Below are 20,521 nucleotides of genomic sequence, written 5' to 3'. Positions count from 1 at the left end.
ATAATTGATCTCTTATTATTATTATTATTATTATTTATTAACTAACATGATTTTGTTTGAGGCCATGTTTGGCTAATGTTAGTGAGCCTGATCACAAAAGCTTTAAGGCTGTGATGAGTTAAAAGACTTGATTCATTCATGCTCATTCCTCTCCTGATCACTTAATCATTTAATTACCTCCCTGTTCAGAAACACCAGATGCTGCCATATATTTTTAAAGTGCAGACACTTTGGCACTGCAAACAAAAATACCTGGCTTGCTTCTCTACCAAATCCTCCTTTTGATTACTGGATCATATTTAGGTGACATAATTTTACCGTCTCAGACACATAAATCTCAAGTCAAATTAAGTAACGTATATAGATATAAAAAAAACAGAATCCTCTTTAAATGTCACTACTTTCAACAGTGTTGCTCCCTAAAGTCCAGGTTATAAAAGAATTCCTCTGCACGTTTGAACATAAAAACAATCTGGTTTAATATATTTGGAGACGGACATTATGACAAACTAATCTTATAACAAAGTGGGTTAGGCAGCTCCTGTTTTTGAAAAGGAAAAGTTTGTGGATAAATGACGTTTTCCCCTTGAGGACTTAAAGGCCTGAAGACATGACTCATACATACAACAAACAAAAAAAAAGGTAACAAGCAAGGATTAAAAGCTGTCCTTTAATATCATATTATTTATATAATGTGGCTAGTGCTTTGGCAATATTTTCACATTTTGCATTCACATTAATCTACCAACAGAGGAAGATAGAAAGAGAGGGGGGGTTAATCACATTTTGTCATCGTTTTTTCAGTAGAAATAACCAAAATATTAGAGACACCTCTGAATAAAAAAACGCATCCTTACAAACAACAACATAACATGAATTATGTTTCTGTGTGTCATAGTCTATACATTATTGAGTTTCATGATCACATGATATATGTAGTGATGTACTCATTTCATTTCATTTCTAAACTGTGCACAAATGGGTTTCACTTTGTCATTGAAGCAGCAAGAGCGAAACCTTTGTGGCTTTGTCTCCTGTTCGTGAGGCTGCAGACGAAATGCAATAACCTCATGAGAATGTATCAAGGTGGCTTTCAAATAATGCCAATCCAAAAAACTACGGAGCACATACTAACCAATATAATTATACTTTTTTATTTTGGTATCCCAAATTAGCTTTTTTTTAACTTATAAACTTGGTCTCCTGTTTCTCTTTAAGCAGCAAGTATAATAAATGTGTACACACTTTTAGTAAGACTTTTAAGGAATTTAACAAAAGAGAGATTTTAGAAAATATAATCAGATGTTAAAGTATCAGCAAAAAGATGTAAGCAGAAAAGCAGAAGTGTAACAAGGGTTCATCTTCATCCTCTTCCTCCTCTTCCTCCTCCTCCTTTAGTCTGTGAGAGAAAGAACAAAACAATTACTTTATACTGCAAATTTAAGTAATGCAACAATATAGGCACACAATATGAGAAATAAATATTATAATAGTGTATTTAGCTCACTGTGGCACAGATGCATGGAACTAACATAATAAGTAAACCTCAAATTTGTTTATTATAGCCTAAAAAATCCCATGGAACCCCACCTACTCCATTAAAACACAGAAAAGCAACTCCTTTTTTGAGGGTTTACAGGTTTTTCTGGCTTTAGACTTCTGTTCGTTCATGTCCTCCGGTCTTGTCTCCTCCTCTCACTGTCCAGCCAATCATGGCTGACTCCTCCTCCTTCTTTTCCTTTCTTGAATAATAAAGCTCCTGCCCTCCTCCTGCCCAGCCTCGCGTACAGGCCTGAGCACTGATGAAGTCACAGAGTGAGTTTTTGAAATGGTTTTGAACATGGTTTCAGCCTCTGACGACACATTTCAACAGACTTGGGTCACCCGAGGTCACTTGCGCAAAGCTGCCAAAGTTTCTAGTGGCTGTATAGAAGAAGATTGTAGACTATTAAAGGGAGAAATGCAAGATAAAGCTTCCGTAAAAATTATAATTTATCGTTACTTGACGTTTTATTTTTCACCCGCACTCAGAGGATTTAAAAAATCTCCACAATCACAACAAGAGTGCTGCGCGCTATCTGGAGACATTTGGAGCAGGAACTGAAAACGAAATCGCGGCCTCCGCAGCATGGTCCACACTCAACGGATACAGACTTCCCCAATTTATTCAGATGCACGGTCCTGACAGTGTGCATTCATATCTTCATTATGCTGCACTGCGTTCACAGTGTGCTGTTGTTTTCCAGCTCTTCACTGACAATACTGTGAGGCAGCAGGCACAGAGATGCGCGTACACACACGCTCAAGGCCACACAGACAGAGACTAGACTAAAAACACCACACTGCAAGAAATGTCATCTGTTATTACAGTCTGTATCATCAGTCTGTTTTGAAAGGGTGAGCATATAATGAGGACAGTGGGAAAAAAGGAGGTTATAGGCTAGTATATGGCCTGCATGGCATGAGGTCATCCTCTGAGCTGACATAGTAGAAGTATAGATCTGGATCTAAATGTAGATCTAGATCTAGATGAAAAGATTTCTTTTCTTGGAGAAGGCCTACAAGGAAAACTTATTCCATGTGCGGCAGATATCAGGCTATTTTAAACACAGGTCAACACGTCACCGGGGTCACATGACTGTGTTTACTGATTGGATGAGGCAACTCATCGCTTCACGTTGGGCCCAATCCAAATGTCCACATGTCCGGATCTTGCGGACGTGGGAGTGTTAAGGGCTGTCCAAATCCACAAGAGGCCCAAGGCGGACTTTCTGCAGACTTCCAGAGAGTCCGCTTGGGATGCAGACTTCAGCAGACTTCACTGATTTAATAACCCACAATTCATTAGAACACGGACGTGACCTGTTTTCTTTTTTTTAAAATATAGTATATCTAAATGTGTAGTTATTTATAGTTAGGCCTATTAAAATGCTACTTGAATTATGAAGGCCTGAAATAATATTAGACCGCATCATGATATGTTTGGGCTGCAGAGGTAATGAAAATGCATTTTATTATTGCAGCCTATCAGGCCGTGCAGGCTGAAGAAAAATGTCAGTAATGCCCAGTTTACTGAGTTATAGTCCTGTCCTTATTTGCAACCATTTTTGTTTTTTAAGCATGCAGCCTGTTATATAGAGATATATTAATACATTTTTGTTCTGTCACAAAAAAAGGCTATACATGGGATTTATATCTTGTTATCTGCAGGGACAGGTGAGTAGGCACTATTCATGTCCTCCTGAGACCCTGTGTCCTCATATGAGGACTTACATTTTGGGTTTGCTGGACCTTATGCTTCATTCTGCTTAACTTAGACCTCTTGTCCTCCTCCCTTTTTTATTGGTCACATCTAGTGGTACTAAGACCACAATACACTAATTCATGTAAAAGCAAGGTACAAAACCTGATCAAATTTAACTACTGAAACTTGTTTATTTATGATTAATACAGTTTGTAGTTTGATATGGCAACAAATTTGACCAGTGTTAGCAACAGTAAAAAGCTGAGACGCTGTTAACTAGGAAGTACTCTTTTGAAGTCACTGGGAATTTATTATCATCTCGTTTGAGGACATTAGGACTTTATTATATATGAATATATTATATATATATTATATATTTATCACATAAGGGGTGTGTGTGGTACGCCAGCTGCACAACAGCAGAGAGGAAGGCGCATCAGAGGGCCATCACCACAGCCCAGAAAACCACTGGTTGCCCTCTCCCCACCCTGTAAGAACTTTAGAGTTTCCGCTGTCTCAGCAGAGCCCAAACCATTCTCAGGGACCCAACACACCCAGGACACTCCCTGTTTGAACTGTTGCCAGAACAGTTTTTAATCCCAGGGCAATAATCGCACTGAATGACAAATGGCACAAATGAATGCACATGTATGTTTTTGTTGCTGCTGCTACAGGGCTGTGCAATGGGGGAACGTCAAGTGAATGTGAACGTCCTATTATAGCTCTATTTTTATAGTTTTTAAATTACTGTTACTGTTTTTTTCTCAACATAGCTTTTTTGTTGTCTTTACACTGCAGATAATGCACTTTTCAATTCCATTGTTATGAAAATGACAATGACAAAGTATCTATGTAAGATTATCATCTCATTTGAGGATATTGAGACTTCATTGTCATCTCATACACATTGGGACTTTTCTCATCATCTTGTTTAAGGACATCAGGACTATTTTATAGTCTCATTTTAGGACATTTTTACTTTTTTTGATCATCTTGTTTTAGGATATTGGGACTTTTTTCTTCATCTTGTTTGAGGACATTGGGACTTATTTTATTGTCTCATTTGAGGACATTGGGACTTTTTTCATCTTCTTGTTTGAGGACATTGAGACTTATTTCATTGTCTCATTTGAGGACATTGGGACTTTTTTCATCCTCTTGTTTGAGGACATTGGGACTTATTTTATTGTCTCATTTGAGGACACTGGGACTTTTTTCATCTTCTTGTTTGAGGACATTGGGACTTATTTTATTGTCTCATTTGAGGACATTGGGACTTTTTTCATCTTCTTGTATGAGGACATTGGGACTTATTTTATCGTCTCATTTGAGGACATTGGGACTTTTTTCATCTTCTTGTTTGAGGACATTGGGGCTTATTTTATTGTCTCATTAAGGACATTGGGACTTTTTTCATCTTCTTGTTTCAGGACATTGGGACTTATTTTATTGTCTCATTTGAGGACATTAGGACTTTTTTCTTCATCTTGTTTGAGGACATTGGGACTTTTTTCATCATCTTGTTTGAGGACATTGGGACTTTTTTCATCTTCTTGTTTGAGGACATTGGGACTTATTTTATTGTCTCATTTGAGGACATTAGGACTTTTTTCTTCATCTTGTTTGAGGACATTGGGACTTTTTTCATCATCTTGTTTGAGGACATTGGGACTTTTTTCATCTTGTCGTTTGAGGACATTGCGACTTATTTTATCGTCTCATTTGAGGACATTGGGACTTTTTTCATCTTGTCGTTTGAGGACATTGCGACTTATTTTATCATCTCATCTGAGGACATTGGGACTTTTTTCATCTTCTGGTTTGAGGACATTGGGACTTTTTTCATCTTCTTGTTTGAGGACATTGGGACTTATTTTATCATGTCCTTTGAGGACATTGGTACTTATTTTATCGTCTCATTTGAGGACACTGGGACTTTTTTCATCGTGTCGTTTTAGGACATTGGGACTTACAGTATTTTATCGTCTCATTTGAGGACATTGAGACTTTTTTCATCTTCTTGTTTGAGGACATTGGGACTTATTTTATCGTCTCATTTGAGGACATTGAGACTTTTTTCATCTTCTTGTTTGAGGACATTGGGACTTATTTTATCATCTCCTTTGAGGACATTGGGACTTATTTTATCATATCCTTTGAGGACATTGGGACTTATTTTATCGTCTCATTTGAGGACACTGAGACTTTTTTCATCTTCTTGTTTGAGGACATTTGGACTTATTTTATTGTTTCATTTGAGGACATTGGGACTTTTTTATCATCTCATTTGAGGACATTTGGACTTATTTTATTGTTTCATTTGAGGACATTGGGACTTTTTTATCATCTCGTTTGAGGACATTGGGACTTTTTTCATCATCTTTTTTGAGGACACTGGGACTTATTTAATTTATTTAATTGTCTCATTTGAAGACATTAGGACTTTTTTCATCTTCTCGTTTCAGGACATCGCAACTTATTTTATTGTCTCATTTGAGGACATTGAGACTTTTTTCATCTTCTTGTTTGAGGACATTTGGACTTATTTTATTGTTTCATTTGAGGACATTGAGACTTTTTTATCATCTCATTTGAGGAGACTGGGACTTTTTTCATCATCTTGTTTGAGGACACTGGGATTTATTTTATCATCTCATTTGAGGACACTGGGACTTTTTTCATCATCTTGTTTGAGGACACTGGGATTTTTTTTATCATCTTGTTTGAGGACATTGGGGCTTTTTTATTGTCCCCTTTGAGGACACTGGGACTTCATTGTCGTCTTGTTTGAGGACATTGGGAAATATTTTATCTTCTCATTTGAGGACATTGGAACTTTTTTTTATTGTCCCCTTTGAGGACATTGGGACTTCATTGTCGTCTTGTTTGAGGACATTGGGACTTATTTAACTGTCTCATTTAAAGACATTGGGACTTTTTTCATCGCAACTTATTTTATTGTCTCATTTGAGGGCATGTGGGCTTTTTTTTTATCATCCCCTTTGAGGACATTTGAACTTATTTTATCATGTCCTTTGAGGACATTGGGACTTCATTGTCATCTTGTCTGAGGACATTGGGACTTTATTATCATCTCGTTTGGGTGAACGTTTCCACTGCAACGCATAAAACGGTCTCGATGGGCTGTCTATCAACCGCTTGCGAACTGTGGCTTCACAGACTTTACGTGATGAGGGGGGTCACAGGACTCTGTTTATTGATTGGCTGCGTGTAGAAGGCCTTGGCTGCAAAATAATGCAGTGAGTGATGCTGTGTGTCAGCGGGGGAGGCGGAAGAGAGCAGGGTGAATGCACGTGAGATGAGGAGAGCACCTATGGGAGGGAGCATCTGAGACGAAGAGGTAATGAAAGTAGGACAGCGCGCGGGCGCACTGGTCTCTGGAGAGCGGGGTGCTCGGTGAACGTTGCGGGGCAGAAGAACAGCCGAGCCGGCTGTACTGTGCGCTCGTAACCGGGGGCGCCGTTCGCAAACCGCATGAGGCTGCCGGCGGTGAAGATAGTTAGCGGGGTCAGGGTGTGATGTAGGGCGAGGGGTGAGTTTGCGAGGAGCGTTTGTTCGCTCTGCAGCCGGTGACGAGGCTCTCCTGCCGGCTGTGGAGAGGCCTCACCGCAGCTGCATGTTTTGTGTATGTCTGGTGCAATTTATTGCTAATGCTATTGATTTTTAAGTGCAGTGTTTGGTTGCAGTTTAAAGAGAAGCCATTCCTCTGTGGTGATCTGTATTGCCGTAAGCCCCGACACACTGGAGCATCTAGCTCAGTCTGTCTCCGCATACGTGTGTGCAAGGCTGCTGGCTGTATATGAATTTGTCCACATAAAGATCAGCGTTTATTACTCTTTGATTTCCTCCCCCTTGTTTGTTTGCACGGTAGAAATATTCTGTGTGGACACCTCACATCTAAAACAAGGTTCATTACGCTTCTTGGTGTAGCCTATTTGGCACAATACAGCTGTGCGTAAAAGGCCTGACGGAGCTGGCTAATAGGCTACGGCTGCAAAATAACACATGTTAAGCCTACAGTAATGAAATGGGTTTCGTTAATCAGAGCATAATTTATCAGACTTTATCAAATACTATTAGATTTAAACAGACCATTCAAAATATTATTTGATCTTTAGTTAAGTATTTTCAGACAAAGCAGAATTACAAGATTAATTGTGAATAATCCGGTTTGAGCTAAGTGATTGTGTGTTCGTTGTGTTTTCACTGCGCATCGCCAGAAATAAACAATAAACAGTCTGTGTGGTCATAACTTTTGTTAACATCTGTCGATTTAACACAACTGTGCATGCAGTTTAATAAATGTCCAAGTACATGTAACTATGTAAAAGTATTTTGGAGAATGGTAAATAAAACCCATGTAGCATTTAAATTTTAATAAGTATATTAGTCATCTAGTGAAATAATAATGGATAAAATATATACTCTACCTTTGTGTTAACAGCAACAACTGCAACATACAAAAATACCATAAATTGCACTCCAAGTTAATGTGTAATCCCTGCACTGCAGTGTGCGCATGTGATAATGCGTTCGAACAGTGCGTATTTCTCTTGGATCGCTGTTTTAGTCGATTAAACAACCGAACATAACCCTCTCAGATAAATTAACTTACATTCATTAAGTCAATCAGTGCCGGTGTTCAGTTGGTTTTTGGATGCTTGCCATGTGCAGCTGCACACCTTTATATGTTGTTCAAGATTTTTTGGAATTGTGAGCACTGTTTGTTCATTACAATTAAAAAAGTGACATAGTAAATATAGTTTCTATGGTGGCACAGTGGTTAACACTTTTGCCTCTCGCCTGGAAGGTTCTAGGTTTGAATCCACCAGCAAGCTGGAGCTAAGTGTTACTGTGTTACTATACTTACTTTTTATGCGTAATCAGTTGTGTATTTAGCATACACACTAAAACGTGTTGTTACCTAACCTATTGTGCCATAGCTGTTGAATTTAGGAACTCTTTACTCAAGACATGAGATCAAATCTACTCAAACTGAGTGCAAATTTACTGAGTAGATTCTATAGGTTTGTTTTAACAGTGTAAAGCGCTCACTAGCAGGGCCTGTGACTGAAGGAGTCTGAGGAGACAAAAGTCACCACGTTTCCATCCAGGCCAATAACAGGTTCAGTGGGTATCTGTGCCAACACACACACACACACACCCACACACACACACACACACACACACACACACACACATACACATACACACAAAGGCATTTCCTTTCCCCAATTATAACCATATGCCTGGCACATACACCCGTGTTCGGTAAGTCCCAAAGACTATCTCACAGCACAGAGACAAATACAGAGTGCAGAGGGACAGAGTGAGAAGCTGCATCTTTCACTTTCGATTCCGGGGGGATGAGTTGAGACAAAACCCTCAGTTGTATCTGCGGCCTGCACTGCTGCTCGAGGCTGAAGCCATTTTGTAACTGCTATTTGTCTTGTAGTGGAACTAGTCTAATCACTAGTCTAATCACATCGAAAACCTTTATTAAACATGCATCTCAACATGAAAGCATGTCCACGCCTACACTTTGAAAAGGGTGGTAGCTAAACGATTAATTCCATTCACCCTGTGTTACCAGATGAGAAACAAAAATCGGAGTGGGGTGCGTGATATCTAAGTCAGGGTAACATCAGCCTATACTCAACAACAATTCGTTAAAAGCCGCGTTATTAAACGTAGTTAAAAACGAAACAGAACCAGCTTTATTTATGATAGGCTATAGAGTAATTTTGCTGGAGATGCATGACTGTTAATAACACATATTTAAGGTTTTACATACACTTTTGCATAAACCTCGTTGCCGCCAAAAACCAAAGTCTCATATAAGGATTCCTAAGTATATGGTATTTAATTTTATTGAATCTATTCTGACTTAAATATTTGTATACACTGTGTGTGCGGCGTGAAGAGGCTGCAACTTACATTTTATTGTGCAACCCTGACAAATAACTGAACCATGTAAAGGTGTCAGCAGCGTGTCGTATAGAAATTGTGACAATCCGTTTCATTGCAAATGTGCTCAGATATTGCATCTGCATCCGCTTCAGACTAAAAAGCATCAGAACAGAATAAAAAGAACTTTATTTACCCCCCCCCCCCCCAAAATGGGAAATTCAGCTGCCCAGCAGCTCATAAAAGACAAAAATCAACAACCACACTCCCCCTCATCAACAACACTGTAGTACTAAAATAGACATAAAATAAAATAAAATAAAATTAAGTTAAAAAATAAAATAAATAAAAATAGAAATAAAATAAAACAAAATAAAATTAAATTGGAGTGGAGTCCATATAGGCCTAATATATTTATTATTGCTTTAAATTCATAAGCCCATGTTCTCTGTTGAAGTTGACCTATTATCTCAATTGAACTCACATGTTATCCTCACCACTAATACCCTACAACTATTATAATTTTATCGGCCTGTAATTGTCGGTCATAGAGATGGAGCATTTTATGACCGACAGTTGATGGTGGCCATTAATTTGGAGCAACAGAAATCTAAATGAAACTCGGCCTATAGCCTGTTCGTTTAGTTTTTATCACGGCTCTTGTGAGAGCCAATGTGCAACATCAACAGAGGATAATACCGGCGGATCTTTGGGCTCTATAACGCATTTAACCATTACCACCCTCGCCATTAAATTGTTATAGTCTGCGCATCAGTGATTTTCAGTTTTCTCTAACATCATTTTGTTGGTTCTAGAAACAGAAATGAAGCTGTAGCAAAAGTTCAGTCACGAAGACAATACTTTTTCATGCTTAGGCTGTAACTTTCGTCCTCACCCTGCGATTCCAACCCTGCTCATTCTCCATCTATGGCTTGGCCGTGTTTGCACAGTCAAACAGCTGTACAACAGCTGACCCACAATCAACCAATAGCACAAGAGCACACCTTCTCCACCAGCCTATCGCCTCACTGCTCCTCTCTTATTTCGCTACAGTGTTCTCACTGTGCGTAATTCACCTCCCAATCACGGCCTACTCCTCTCGGATGCAGCTTCCTTTCGCCTCATCAGTCCACAACAAGTTTCCAACCGCCACCAGTGTCCAGACTCTGTTGAGTCTAAGCGCCAAAACTTTTGTTTATCCTTATCAGCACAAATCATCTGTTAATCTGCACTTATATTCCGCATTAAACTTCATCTTTGTTCCTGATTGAAATATTTTCTTATCGAAAAAGCGCGGATCCTTAGAAACAAGCCCAACTTTGCACTGAATAGGTCGGTAAAGCGTAAAGATGCCACGGATTTTTTGTACCATTAAGTTTGAAGAGTGATTATAGGCTATCCTTAAAAATAATTTTTCTTGGTAGGAAGCTATTTTATTGCAAGACATTAAAAAAACATAGAAGAGCACTCACTTGAGCTCAGATACTCGTCAATGTATCTGGCAGTGTCCTCCCTCCTGTGGAGGTGCGCCAGCTGCGCGGCGGTGTATCCCTGACCGTTTGGGGTTCGGGGGTTCACGGTGCGTTCGATCAGCAGCTGGACCACTTCAAGGTGGCCCTCTCGGGCTGCCAGGTGCAGCGGCAGGTTACCATGGTCGTCCACGAGATTAATATCTGCCCCGTGGTCTACCAGCTCGCGCACAGAGTTTATAAATCCTTCGCGCGCGGCGTCGTGCGTCACGGTGAGTCTGAGGACCGGGTCGCGTATGTTGGGGTCCGCCCCTGCCTCGAGAAGAGCCCTGACCACAGCGTCGTTCCCCAACATCACCACCTGCACAAAGAAAGGAGGAAAAATAAAAATAAATAAATAAATAAAAAAAAATAATAAAATAATAATAATAATAATAATAATAATAATAATAATAATAATAATAATACATCGAACTTAAACAAACAATAAATAAATAAATACAATTAAAAAATGAAATAAAAAAACAAAAAATAAATAGATAAAAAATATTCCAGATTTGTGATTTAGATGAGGACACGAAAATTACACAACTGCTTGATAATCTTAAAATGCCATTATTATTACTAAAATGATTACAAGTAGTGCCAATAGTGATTTAAGTATTATTTCATTGACTTGCATGTATATGACCTCTGTACAACTGTTCTAAGAAAATCTAGGCATGTAAAAAATTCAAGCAGGGGCAGGCACACTGTGTAAGTAGGCCACTTCCTCACTTCTCATACTTTTTCACACCTCTCAACACTCCACCAGTGACCATCGAATTTAGCACATCTCTTTCAACCTGTTAATAATAACCGAAATTGGCTTATTCTTTATTCTATCTGAGTAACTTATTTCTTAGGATCAAGAGCAAAATCTGTGCTGGAAACACAAACTTCACTGTGAAACTAAGAGTGACAAAAGGACAACTCAATGTGCCATGGAAAAAAACGGAATAATTCGTTTTAATCCTTACATTCCTGATTATATAGCATTAAATAATTAATTGCAACAAGACTATGAGTTTTAAAACGATTTTTAAGTGAACTACTTAGCTGTTTTGACTTAGTGTGGTTTATTCAGATCAGATATGCTACAAAGACCAAACTCCTCTCTGCCATCCATCCACAGATTTCTTAATTTAAAACTTTTTATATCGATTTAAAGTATTATATTGCATATAAAGCTGAACAAAGTCTACTAAACATTTGAAGGTAAACTATGATCAGGTCGTATATCCTGTACAACAGCACTGTAAGATAAGGAAGTCAAAGAGGCAGCTTGTAACACTACAGTCTACCAAAAGAGCATGAACAAAACTATTCTTCCAAATTCACTTTCACACAAACTAAGTGGTTTATACTGACCTGCAGTGCAGTCCTGTTGTACATATTAAAGCCATTAACGTTTGCTCCATCTTGCAGCAAAAGCGACACTTCACTGAGGTTTCCCCTGGCAGAGGCCTTGCACAGTGAGTCAGCCATTCTGGTAGTAGAGAAAATAAACGAAGGCAAAATGTCTCAAACAAGAAGTGTGGAAAATAACTGCATCCAGATTTCAGGTCTTATCAAGTTCATCTCATAAGCACCTCCCTCCCACCTCCCTCCCACCATCAGACATTGGCTTGACCCCACACTGTTTTCTCTCTCTCTAGCACTGTAAAAAGTATGGGAAGATTTGGCTCTCTTTTACTTTTATCCAGCTCAGTCCATGAATTTGCATCCTTGCATTTTACACAAGCTAAGCTTTCATTTTCTCAGGTTATATTTTAGCTATAATGACTTTAGTGCTCAGTTAGCATCCACATGGACAATAAAGTTAATCTGTTAGTTCTGTTAGTTACACAGTCCAGCTGCAAAAGACAGTCTGCTACCTCTGGGTGACTGGCATACTTAAATTTGATCCATTTCATGTGTGGAGAAAAACTGTAATCCACTCACACCATACATGGACTGGAACAGCGCAGGTCTTACTCTGGCACTGTAAAAAATATCACTTTTTTGGGAAAAAAAAAAAAGTAGACTAGCATTGTGAAAATATAGATTATGGTGATGATAATAATAATAAAAACATCGTAAACAAAATGTTTAATTTCCAATAAATGCGTGTGTGTGTGTGTGTGTGTGTGTGTGCGCGCGTGTGTGTGTGTGTATTCAATTCAGTAGAACTTTACTTTTTATCCCAAAGGATAAAATTAAAAATGACAGTAACACTAAGTGCAAAAAACTAAAATGGTGGAAAAAACAGACTGCTCCTGATAATCAATGTCATATTGAATATAATATGACAATGAGAAGTAGTATTGCACATGACTGAGAAAATGATATTTGCACTACACTGACAAGTGAACATGGAATTGATGAATAATACTGCACATTATGTGAAGATATTTATATATTATATATAAATTATATTATATGTTGTATTATATGTTGTATTTGTAGCATGTTAATGTGTTTTGAGTGGCTGCTAACTTCTTCCTGGTTAAATAAAGGTAAAAAAAATGTATAGAACTTCATTTATTCCACTTCTTGCCTAAATTTGAGCACTTATGTCAATTCTGGTACATTGAGAGCAACTCTACCGGAGTCACATTCCTTGTATGTGCACACGTACTTGGCGAATAAAGCTGATTCCGATTCTGATTTATTTATCCTGCAGGAAATTCTTGTGCCAGAGAGGGCTTCAAATTACAGTAACACTAAGTACAGTAAGCACAATATTAACGATTCACAACCAGACAACCAGTGTGTTCCCTGGGTCAGGCTCACTCACTGGGCCCAGTTTTAGAACAACAGAGTATCAAATATCTATAATCGAAGTATTTTCAAGGAGCAAAAGTAAAACACAGTGCCTAATAAAGTAACAATAGGAGTACGATGAGTATAAGAGTTACTAAAAATGAACTGAAATGGTGGAAAAAACTAAAATGGAAATTTTGAAAAGTAGCAATGTGCATCCTATTGCACTATTGTTATATGTTATGTTGTATATATATTATATTATATGTTGTATTGTATTTGTAGCATGTTAATGTGTTTTGAGTTGGCTGCTAACTTCTCTCTCTTCAAAACTTCCTGGTTATATAAATATATAAATACACAAAAATCTATAGTATCAGTATTTTCTACCTATCTATCTATCTATCTATCTATCTATCTATGTATAATATATATAATATATATACGTATATACAAATATATACGTATATACAAATATATAGGCCTATAAATATACAAATATCCATAGTAGATGTATTTTCATAGTATTTATATAGAAGTATTTACTAAAAATGAACCAAAATGGTGCTCCTGATAATCAATGTCATATTGAATATAATATGACAATGAGAAGTAGTATTGCACATGACTGAGAAAATGATATTTGCACTGCACTGACTAGTGGACATGGAATTGATGAATAATACTGCACATTATGTGAAGATATTTATATATTATATATAAATTATATTATATGTTGTATTTGTAGCATGTTAATGTGTTTTGAGTGGCTGCTAACTTCTTCCTGGTTAAATAAAGGTAAAAAAAAAATTATAGAACTTCATTTATTCCACTTCTTGCCTAAATTTGAGCACTTATGTCAATTCTGGTACATTGAGAGCAACTCTACCGGAGTCACATTCCTTGTATGTGCACACGTACTTGGCGAATAAAGCTGATTCCGATTCTGATTTATTTATCCTGCAGGAAATTCTTGTGCCAGAGAGGGCTTCAAATTACAGTAACACTAAGTACAGCAAGCACAATATTAACGATTCACAACCAGACAACCAGTGTGTTCCCTGGGTCAGGCTCACTCACTGGGCCCAGTTTTAGAACAACAGAGTATCAAATATCTATAATCGAAGTATTTTCAAGGAGCAAAAGTAAAACACAGTGCCTAATAAAGTAACAATAGGAGTACGATGAGTATAAGAGTTACTAAAAATGAACTGAAATGGTGGAAAAAACTAAAATGGAAATTTTGAAAAGTAGCAATGTGCATCCTATTGCACTATTGTTATATGTTATGTTGTATATATATTATATTATATGTTGTATTGTATTTGTAGCATGTTAATGTGTTTTGAGTTGGCTGCTAACTTCTCTCTCTTCAAAACTTCCTGGTTATATAAATATATAAATACACAAAAATCTATAGTATCAGTATTTTCTACCTATCTATCTATCTATCTATCTATAATATATATAATATATATACGTATATACAAATATATACGTATATACAAATATATAGGCCTATAAATATACAAATATCCATAGTAGATGTATTTTCATAGTATTTATATAGAAGTATTTACTAAAAATGAACCAAAATGGTGCTCCTGATAATCAATGTCATATTGAATATAATATGACAATGAGAAGTAGTATTGCACATGACTGAGAAAATGATATTTGCACTGCACTGACTAGTGGACATGGAATTGATGAATAATACTGCACATTATGTGAAGATATTTATATATTATATATAAATTATATTATATGTTGTATTATATGTTGTATTTGTAGCATGTTAATGTGTTTTGAGTGGCTGCTAACTTCTTCCTGGTTAAATAAAGGTAAAAAAAAAATTATAGAACTTCATTTATTCCACTTCTTGCCTAAATTTGAGCACTTATGTCAATTCTGGTACATTGAGAGCAACTCTACCAGAGTTACATTCCTTGTATGTGCACACGTACTTGGCGAATAAAGCTGATTCCGATTCTGATTTATTTATCCTGCAGGAAATTCTTGTTCCAGAGAAGGCTTCAAATTACAGTAACACTAAGTACAGTAAGCACAATATTAACGATTCACAACCAGACAACCAGTGTGTTCCCTGGGTCAGGCTCACTCACTGAGCCCAGTTTTAGAACAACAGAGTATCAAATATCTATAATCGAAGTATTTTCAAGGAGCAAAAGTAAAACACAGTGCCTAATAAAGTAACAATATGAGTACGATGAGTATAAGAGTTACTAAAAATGAACTGAAATGGTGGAAAAAACTAAAATGGAAATTTTGAAAAGTAGCAATGTGCATCCTATTGCACTATTGTTATATGTTATGTTGTATATATATTATATTATATGTTGTATTGTATTTGTAGCATGTTAGTGTGTTTTGAGTTGGCTGCTAACTTCTCTCTCTTCAAAACTTCCTGGTTATATAAATATATAAATACACAAAAATCTATAGTATCAGTATTTTCTACCTATCTATCTATCTATCTATCTATCTATGTATAATATATATAATATATATACGTATATACAAATATATACGTATATACAAATATATAGGCCTATAAATATACAAATATCCATAGTAGATGTATTTTCATAGTATTTATATAGAAGTATTTACTAAAAATGAACCAAAATGGTGCTCCTGATAATCAGTGTCATATTGAATATAATATGACAATGAGAAGTAGTATTGCACATGACTGAGAAAATGATATTTGCACTGCACTGACTAGTGGACATGGAATTGATGAATAATACTGCACATTATGTGAAGATATTTATATATTATATATAAATTATATTATATGTTGTATTATATGTTGTATTTGTAGCATGTTAATGTGTTTTGAGTGGCTGCTAACTTTTTCCTGGTTAAATAAAGGTAAAAAAAATTATAGAACTTCATTTATTCCACTTCTTGCCTAAATTTGAGCACTTATGTCAATTCTGGTACATTGAGAGCAACTCTACCGGAGTCACATTCCTTGTATGTGCACACGTACTTGGCGAATAAAGCTGATTCCGATTCTGATTTATTTATCCTGCAGGAAATTCTTGTGCCAGAGAGGGCTTCAAATTACAGTAACACTAAGTACAGTAAGCACAATATTAACGATTCACAACCAGACAACCAGTGTGTTCCCTGGGTCAGGCTCACTCACTGGGCCCAGTTTTAGAACAACAGAGTATCAAATATCTATAATCGAAGTATTTTCAAGGAGCAAAAGTAAAACACAGTGCCTAATAAAGTAACAATAGGAGTACGATGAGTATAAGAGTTACTAAAAATGAACTGAAATGGTGGAAAAAACTAAAATGGAAATTTTGAAAAGTAGCAATGTGCATCCTATTGCACTATTGTTATATGTTATGTTGTATATATATTATATTATATTATATTATATGTTGTATTGTATTTGTAGAATGTTAATGTGTTTTGAGTGGGCTGCTAACTTCTCTCTCTTCAAAACTTCCTGGTTATATAAATATATAAATACACAAAAATCCATAGTAGAAGTATTTTCTACCTACCTATCTATCTATATAATATATATATGTATATACAAATATATAGGCCTATAAATATACAAATATCCATAGTAGAAGTATTTTCTATCCATCTATCTATCTATCTATCTATCATATATATATATTATATAATATATATATATATATAAATATACAAATATCCATAGTAGATGTATTTTCATAGTATTTATATAGAAGTATTTACTAAAAATGAACCAAAATGGTGCTCCTGATAATCAATGTTATATTGAACATGATATGACAATGAGAAGTAGTATTGCACATGACTGAGAAAATGATATTTGCACTGCACTGACTAGTGGACATGGTGTAGATGAATAATACTGCATATGATGTTGTGAAAAATTTGGCACAAGATATTGAAAAGTAGTAATGTGCATCATATTAAGCTGTAGTGCACCTAATGTAAGGACACTAGTGGTTATGTTGTATATATTATATTATATTATTATTTGTTGCATGTTAATGTGTTTTGATTGGCTGCTACCTTGGCCAGGTCTCCATAGTAAAAGACATTTTCAATCCCAGTGGGACTTCCTGGTTAAATAAAAGTTGAATTAATAGATAAGAATAAAAATCATATATACATATAGCTACATCAGACTGATCATGATCATAATATATAATGATTATAGATTACTTTTACTTTAGCTACTTTTATTTACCCTGCTCCCTCCAAGAATTGTACACGAGGATACAAGAGGATACCACTTATATTATTACTCATTATTATAGAGCTCGATCGGCATCCAGATGAGCAATAAATCCACCTAACTGTGCGATTTATGTTTGGCTCCAAATTCAAACTGACTAGTATGCAAATACTTTTAAGATAAACAGTTATGTTAGTTACTGCAAAGGACATGTTGCCACCTCTGGGTGACTGCATACCTTATTTTGATCTATTTTGATGCATTGTGGGTGATAATTATATGTAAACAACGTAAAAACAACAGCTGTTTTCCCACGTGCTGTGAGAGCACTGACAGTCCTGTGATCTGATGAGAATGAATACTGAATCTAATCGATTACACTAACAGCTTTATGTGTTTCATTTCTTTTTGGACCCCGCAAAAGAAAGCAAATATTAGCCTATTGTACATGCACGTGCAGCTATAATAACGGTAGTAATCCAAAATAAACACTGCAGCACATCTATTGGACAAAACCCACCTTATTTTATTTTAAAACCATAACGCAATCCTTCCTCCGTGTAACTGCGCACTGTGTGCCATCCTACCGAGCCGACCGCTGAAAAAGCAAAATAACAACAACAACAAAATAAATAAATGGACACACAAAGGTTACACCTACGCATATGCTTCAAAACATGTGATGCAACTGAAAGTCGCTTCCCGCTCATTTTCTGATGATTTTGCCCAAATGTATGTGTTCAGTGCGTGTGAGTGTATGGCTGCCATCATGTCCTGCTGTCAGCGTGCAGGAGCTGAGAGGCGATCTACCCCAAACACCGCAGTCATGACGGGACTACCACTCATTTCCAAAAACCTACCGCATACGATGATCCTCCATGAAGCAGTGTCGCAGCGATGTCCGATTCAACTCTTCTCAAAATATGCTGCGAGCCAAATGTCCGAGCATCGTAAAGCTCCTGGAATATCGTCTCTGTCATCACAGAATATGGCTCATCTGCAGGGTAGACTCGGGCCGCAGCAGCGCAGTTACAGCTCGAAACTGAATTTGAACGACTCGCCAAAACTGATGCTGGTGTGATTGGATAGGATCAAATGATAGGCGGGACAGTAACGGAGCCTAATGATGCCGTAACGACGTGTGATAAAGGTGCCTCCATTCATCACTGTGATACACCGATGACCACAGAGATCACAGGGGACACAGTCAGACGCAGCATAATGGATATAATCACTGCGTCATGATTCATCTGTAGATATAGTTCGCAGTGAAAAAGCCAGGGAGGCATTTTTATGGTGTCATCCTCTGTCATCTTTCACTTTTATGCTGCCCTCTAGTGTTGGGACTTCATATCGCCTGCAAGCTATTTCCAGCACTCAGAGCGCGTGTGGAGAAATGTAATGTTTTACCTTTTCTTTCTTTTCTTTTTTATTTGAAATTCTCTTTTTATTGGTTTATAAAAGCAACATGGACATGTGTTAATAAAGTCAAAAACCATCTGACCATGAAGACATATAAAAAATAAATAACAAAAATAGGAAAAAAATAATAAATTAAAAAATAAGAAAAAAGTTAATTCAATTTTGATTAAAAATAAAGATTTTTGAGTATTAATTTAAATTAAAATCTTACCTTAAAATTAGAGAGTAGATTAGTGTGCTACTTTTCAACTGGTTGAGTGCACATGAGGTCACAAGCACTTTGACACGTGCGTCAAACATACACAGACTTCTATTGACTACATGGTGTGATACAGATACTGTGTAGCACTAAGGAGGAAAGAAAAGGAGAAGGTCAAATGGGGTCACATGACTGGTGCTTGCAGGCGAGGGCCATCCACAACCTTTCAAACGAGGGTGTATTATGAAACACTGGGCCCATGGGCACAGAGATGCAAAAGGCCGCACCATCCCTCTTACACAGGTGCAAGACACTCAGATTTTGTGATAGTTTTCCCTCTTTTATTTTATTGTTTTGAATCTTTTTGTAGTTGTTATGCATCTTTTTGTGTCTCTTTGCAGTTCCTTGGCATCTCTTTGTGCTTTGTGTGGGAGTGTGTGTTTCTTTGTAGTCATTTTGAATCTCTTCCTGGGAGGTACATTAATTTGGGTGACATTTTGCAGGTGAAGGTTCGAGGGGAGGAGGTGGCTAGGGCATCTGATCAGGATGCCTCCAGGCGCCTCCCATTAGAGGTGTTCCAGGCATGTCCCACTGGTAGGAGGCCCTGGGGCAAACCCAGAACACGCTGGAGGGGCTACATATCTTATCTGGCCTGGGAACACCTCAGGGTACCCCAGGAGGAGCTGGAAAGTGTTGCTGGAGAGAGGGACATCTGGGGTGCTTTGCCCCAGATAGGTGGATGCAAATGATGGATGGATAGTCAAAGGGGGGCTTTACATTTTGGGCTCCTGTGCCTGTGCCCAGTAGGCCTGATATGTAAATCCATCCATGCTGTCAGGGTACACAGTATGAGTCATATAGTGGCCGTGGTTAAAGACACAAGGTCCAGTCAAGGACAAACAATAATGTGTCGCCTACGTACTCATAATTGCGGGATATGGTATTTCCTTTTGTGCAGTTGCTGGCATGCATGTTGGCAGGTGGAAGCCAGAGCTAAGGCACCTGCCCATTTGTTGTCAATGAAATATTTCAGTTCTCAGAACACCCCATTGTTATCTGTCTGACGTGACACAATGCTTGCCTGGGTCCAGACCTCCATCCGCCCACTCCACCAATAAATCCACCCACAAACAACAGGTCTAATGAGATTTACCCCGGTTCGTGGCAACTCTATAGATTAAGCTTTTGTTCTGCTCATGTTACTGGAACACAAATAGGACTTTAATTTGTATTGCCATTACACAGATATTTTATTA

At 37.2% G+C, this 20,521-nt stretch overlaps 1 protein-coding gene across 2 annotated transcripts; it reads right to left on the bottom strand.

Annotated features, from left to right (window-relative positions):
- Nucleotides 1-653: 653 nt before the first annotated feature.
- On the bottom strand, nt 654-18,896 carry cdkn2c (cyclin-dependent kinase inhibitor 2C (p18, inhibits CDK4)). 2 transcript variants are annotated; one of them, XM_033622558.2, is made up of 5 exons: nt 18,505-18,894; nt 18,165-18,242; nt 12,052-12,169; nt 10,645-11,002; nt 654-1,399 (listed from the first exon to the last, which is right to left on the bottom strand). In XM_033622558.2, the coding sequence occupies exons 3-5, from the start codon at nt 12,166-12,168 to the stop codon at nt 1,395-1,397; spliced, it is 480 nt and encodes a 159-aa protein (XP_033478449.1). In that variant the 5' UTR covers nt 12,169; nt 18,165-18,242; nt 18,505-18,894; the 3' UTR covers nt 654-1,394. The 2 variants fall into 2 exon arrangements, with proteins under 2 accessions (XP_033478449.1, XP_078024882.1); XM_078168756.1 differs by lacking the exon at nt 18,165-18,242 and having other exon boundaries at nt 18,505-18,896.
- Between the last annotated feature and the right edge of the window lie 1,625 nt (nt 18,897-20,521).

Source organism: Epinephelus lanceolatus, chromosome 6 (genome assembly GCF_041903045.1).
Source record: "Epinephelus lanceolatus isolate andai-2023 chromosome 6, ASM4190304v1, whole genome shotgun sequence".
NCBI classification, from domain to species: Eukaryota; Metazoa; Chordata; class Actinopteri; order Perciformes; family Serranidae; genus Epinephelus; species Epinephelus lanceolatus.
Note: the sequence above shows the minus strand (reverse complement) of the source record. Positions and strands in the feature narration are given on the sequence as shown.